This window comes from Chiloscyllium plagiosum, chromosome 51, assembly GCF_004010195.1.
Source record: "Chiloscyllium plagiosum isolate BGI_BamShark_2017 chromosome 51, ASM401019v2, whole genome shotgun sequence".
Lineage (NCBI taxonomy): Eukaryota > Metazoa > Chordata > Chondrichthyes > Orectolobiformes > Hemiscylliidae > Chiloscyllium > Chiloscyllium plagiosum.
In genome coordinates, this window is record NC_057760.1 from 1,932,696 (window position 1) to 1,937,879 (window position 5,184).

Sequence of the window (5,184 nt, forward strand, 5' to 3'; positions counted from 1 at the left end):
CCCAGATCCGCAGTGCCGTGAGGCAGCACTGCTAACCACTGAGTCACCATGCCGACTTTTATTTCCAATCTTGAAATATTACCATCCACAACCGTGCGACCTTCCCATTACCAAAATCACTGTGACTGTCCCTGTTTGCTTTTTTTCAAACGACTGTCCACCACCAGTAAAAACACGTGTGTTTGATATTTACCAACAAAACCCATTATGGACAATGCAGAATATCAAAAATGAGGGAGGGAGTAGGGGGGGGGGAGGGGAAATAAAGCACTGTATCCCCTGCAGGTGCCCACCTCTCTCCCGAAAGGCATCAATGGGCTCTCTCTCCAATGATGTAATTGTGGAAGACAATTATCAGAGAGGACCCCCTCCACTGCCCACTACTTGGACCTATTTGTAACTAGATTGGCCAGAGCTTTTGGTCCCTTTCGGTCTATATCTTACTCCTGCTTGAGGACATTCAATGTTTTCGTCTCTAATTGATTCTAAGGCAGAGAATTCCACAGGTTCCCCCATCTCTGGCTGAAGATATTTATCCTCCTCTCCGTCCTCCTGTGGAGTGTGACCTCCCCCACCCCCAGTGCTGGTCTCCCCGGTCACCAGGAACATCCCTGATCCCTGTCTAGTTCTTGTTAGAATAATACAGGTTTCTATGAGATCCAGCCCCCTCGTTGTTCTAGCCTCAGGTCTTTGCTGTCGCAGCTGACATATCTTGCCTCTTACCCCTCACAGCGCTGATGGCACCTACGAGGTGTCCTTTTACTCCAACGCGGTGGTCTCACATGACGGCAGCATCTTCTGGTTGCCCCCCGCCATCTACAGAAGCGCCTGCAGGATCGAAGTCAGGCATTTCCCCTTCGACCAGCAGAACTGCACCCTCAAGTTCCGCTCCTGGACCTACGATCGGACGGAGATGGACCTGGTGCTGCGCTCGGACGTGGCTAGCCTGGATGACTTCACCCCGAGTGGCGAGTGGGACATAGTGGCCCTGCCGGGCCGGCGTAATGAGAACCCATACGACCACACCTACGTGGACATCACATATGACTTCATCATCCGGAGGAAGCCTCTCTTCTACACCATCAACCTGATTATCCCCTGCATGCTGATCACCTCCTTGGCCATCCTGGTCTTCTACTTACCTTCAGACTGTGGGGAGAAGATAACCCTGTGCATCTCCGTGCTGCTGGCCCTCACCGTCTTCCTGCTCCTCATCTCCAAGATTGTGCCGCCCACCTCGCTGGACGTGCCGCTCATGGGCAAGTACCTGATGTTCACCATGGTGCTGGTCACCTTCTCTATCGTCAGCAGCGTGTGCGTGCTCAACGTGCACCACCGCTCGCCCACCACCCACACCATGCCCGCCTGGGTGCGTTTGGTCTTCCTGGACAAGCTGCCTGGTCTGCTGTTCATGAAATCGCCCAGGGAACACTGCACCAGGCAGCGGCTGCGGGAGCAGCGGGGCACCCTGCCAGGGTGCCAAGGAGGAAGAGGTGGTGGGAGGTGGCATCCATCCAGGAGTGGCACCTGCCTCGTCAACCAGGGGGCACCCATGGGTGGGTGCAAGGTCCGTGTCTTGGAGCTGCCGGAGGCTGTGAATGGGAAGCGAGATTGCCAGAAGGAGGCGGTGGGCGATGAGTCTGGCAGCCCAAGGTTTGCAGAAATGATGGATGGAGTGGAATTCATCGCCCATCACATGAGGAGCAACAATGATGCTCAAAGCGTGAGTCCATTCTCATTGTATTTACCGGGCACGTGGTCTCTTCAGACAAGATTCCTTCAAACCCCTAGCTTCTTCAACCCCTGCCATGTCTTTCACCTGTATGACCCTGGAAATGGAATTTCCTCGTCAAACCCTTCCAAATTAAGGCAAATTGTGCCCATACTAGCGCCTTACAAACACAATCAATGGATGTTGTACCGTAATCAGCCCTCCCTCCTTAACGTTAAAACCTTGACCAGGTTTCCAAGACCCTGAGGCCAATAGCCTTCAAATTTACTGTCAATTCCTGATTGAGTGCACTGGGCTGTATTCCTGTGCGCAGAATTATGTAAAAAAACCAGTTGATACTTCCAGAGATTTAGCTGTGTCCCAAGCTCAATTCTCCACAGAGTCAGCTGCTCAGAGTTGAACACGTGTGGTCACAATCCTCCTGGGATTGGGAAATGGAAGAGTGGAGGGGGAGCAAACGCAAGGGAAGGGAGACAGTGGAAATCATCAGAGAGCCTGGCTGAAAGGTGCCATGTCAGGATTGAGGGGGACCCTGGACTTACGAGTTGGACCAATGACAAAGAGCTCACTTCATACACCAAGGTGACCAACAGTGTGAGGGTGGTAGTAGTAGTAGTAGTCGTGTATACATCGAGTGGTTCAGCATTGCCCAGAGTGTAGCATTCCTGAAGAAGGGCTGAAGCCTGAAGAAGGGCTTATGCCCGAAACGTCGATTCTCCTGTTCCCTGGATGCTGCTTTTCCAGCAACACATTTTCAGCTCTGATCTCCAGCATCTGCAGACCTCACTTTCTCCTCAGAGTGTAGCAAGTGTCTAGGGTAGGCTCCTGTCTGTCCAGTGAGTGTCTATTTGACAGTTCAGTATATTTAAGGTGGACCTTCTATCTGCATGGGCTCCTGCTCCATGGAATCAGAGGATTTCTTTTTATTGTCCCTGGATTGTTTCAACCCTCTCCTGGGAGATTACATGGTGTCATGGGGTGGGGGGGGGGAAGGTGAGGAGAATGGGGGGTGGGGGAGAGAACATCTGGGATGTCACGTTGCGGCTGTACAGGATATTGGTGAGGCCGCTTTTGGAATACTCCATTCAATTCTGGTCTCCCTGCTGTAGGAAAGATGTTGTTACAATTGAAAGGGTTGAGGAAAGATTTATAAGGATGTTGCTGGGATTGGTGGGTTTGAGCTACGTGGAGAAGGTGAACATACTGAGGTTGTTTTCCCTGGAGCGTAGGAGGCTGAGGAGTGACCTTATAGAAGTTTATAAAATCATGGATAGGGTGAATAGCCAAGGTCTTTTTCCCCAGGATGGGTGGAATCTAAAAGTGGAGAGTGTAGGTTTAAGGTGAGAGGGGAAACATTTAAAGAACCTGAGGGCAACGTTTTCAAGCAGAGGGTGGTATGTGTATGGAATGAGCTGCCAGAGAAAGTGGTGGAGGCTGGTACAATTACATTTAAAAGGCATCTGGATGGATGTATGAATAAGAGAGGTTTAGAGGGCTATGGGCCAAATGCTGGCAAACGGGACTTGATTAATTTAGGATATCTGGTTGGTGCGGATGAGTTGGACCGAGGGGTCTGTTTCTCTGCTGTGTAATTCCAAGCCTGTAGTCTTGGTGCTCCAGGGTTGGTGTGTAGAACAGACTGACAGATGAGCTGATCCTTTTCACTGCCTCACCACACTGTTTATCTGTATAACCCAGGGGATATGGCAATGACCCAGCAAGCCCAGAGACCCCCTCCTGATTTTCACAAGGCAGCAGGTTGTAGATAATAGAAAGGGAAGGGAAGGGCTAGGTACCAAAGCTCAGAAGGACAGTAATTGGGGATCGGAAGAATGGAAACAGTGAAACTGCATCGCTTCAATACTTGTGAAGAACCCACTGGTGGCAAGTGATCAGTTGAAGCCTCCTTAAAGCCATCTTTAACCAGGTATAGCATCACTCACCCTGCCTGGGTGAAGTTAGAAAAGTCTTGAATCTGGAACGAGTTCTAGAAACCCATTCCAACTCCAACCTTGGTGTCGTTCTGAAGGAATGCGACACAGACTGTCTCAGATGAGACATTAAAAACCAAGTCCCACCCGCCTTCCTAAGCTGCTGCATCACAGAGCAGGCGAGATTTCTCCTCCTGTTCATGTGCATCCCTCAACCAATATCAGAAGATGTGGGCACAGTCATTATCCTGTTACAGTCTGTGGGATCGTTCTGTGCCTGCCTTCCGTTGCCCGCCAGCGCACCTTGGTTTCAGTAAAGTATGGTGGGAACGCTTTGAGATGGAGGAGGGGCCTTTGTAAACTCTATGGTTTCTGTGTTTCTAGGTGGTGGAGGACTGGAAGTACGTTGCTACAGTGACTGACCGGCTCTTCCTCTGGCTGTTTGTGGTGGTCTGTGTGCTTGGGACCACAGCAATGTTCTTGCAGTCACTCTGCCAGGACTTCCAGCTCAAGAAATTAATCCCGTTTGGTGCTCCTGAACAGCAGTAGGATTCGGCAAGGCCAATTCTCCCTCCATGCTCAATGCACCACCCCTCACTCCTGCTGCTGAATGGGACCACTGTCTGGAACAGAGGGTCCAGGCTCACACACCACTGGCTGCAATGATCAGGTTACAAGGGCGGGTGGGGGAGGAGAGAGACAGAAAAGATTAAAATATCAGCCAGGCTCCCATTCATGAGCAGGATGGATGGGGGAGCCAAACACAGATGGCAGACCTCATCTCACTCAGATACAGAGTAAAGCTTTCTCATCAAACCTGATTAAAGTGAGCGAGTAGGATAGGGCATATTGAATCCCACCCAACCTCAAAGCCCTGGGTTCATCCAGTGAAGCACAGGGGGGGAGGCTGAAGGGAGGTAACCAAAGGGGACTGGAGGAACACTTTCATCTCCACAGCTTCCTTCTCAAGACACAGCTCACTCACAAAAGCTCTACATCAGTATCAGTAAAGGGAAAAATCTCACACTTCTGAAAAATTACTTGGGGCAGTTTAGAAGGAGCTTTATCTGCTCCTGGGCCTGGCCAAACCGGACATAAACAGGTCCAGGCAGCGGGCCGTAGAGGGGGTCGTCAGGGCCGACTGCCTGCCCCTCTTCTGCGGTTACGTTAGAGCCCGGGTGTCCTTGGAGAAGGAGCACGCAGTATCCACCAACACCCTGGAGTTGTTCAGGGAGAGGTGGCCGCCGCGGGGAGTGGAGTGCATCATTTCCCTCTCCAACTTTATTTTGATTTAATCCCTGCCCTCCCCTTCACTGTTTTGATCACACAGCATCGCCCTTTGATGTGAAGGGCACTGCTTGTCACTGGCCACTCGGGTGTTTCCTTTCTTCCTGGTGGTGGAAATTGAATAAAGGTTCGTGCACCTTGTGTCTCTCACTTGCACACACACACCATGGGTGCTGGGGGAAAAAAAATAAACAGGAGTGTCAGACATCCTATCCACTCTGGGGAAAAAAATAG

At 51.1% G+C, this 5,184-nt stretch overlaps 1 protein-coding gene across 1 annotated transcript; it reads left to right on the top strand.

Annotated features, from left to right (window-relative positions):
- Window positions 1-718: 718 nt before the first annotated feature.
- Window positions 719-4,682, top strand: LOC122544711 (neuronal acetylcholine receptor subunit beta-2-like; the record flags this gene model as incomplete). The annotated part of the gene is made up of 2 exons (XM_043684000.1): window positions 719-1,723; window positions 4,048-4,682. Coding segments are annotated over 2 exons (1,170 nt in total), but the record flags the coding sequence as incomplete, so codon positions are not given.
- Window positions 4,683-5,184: the final 502 nt, after the last annotated feature.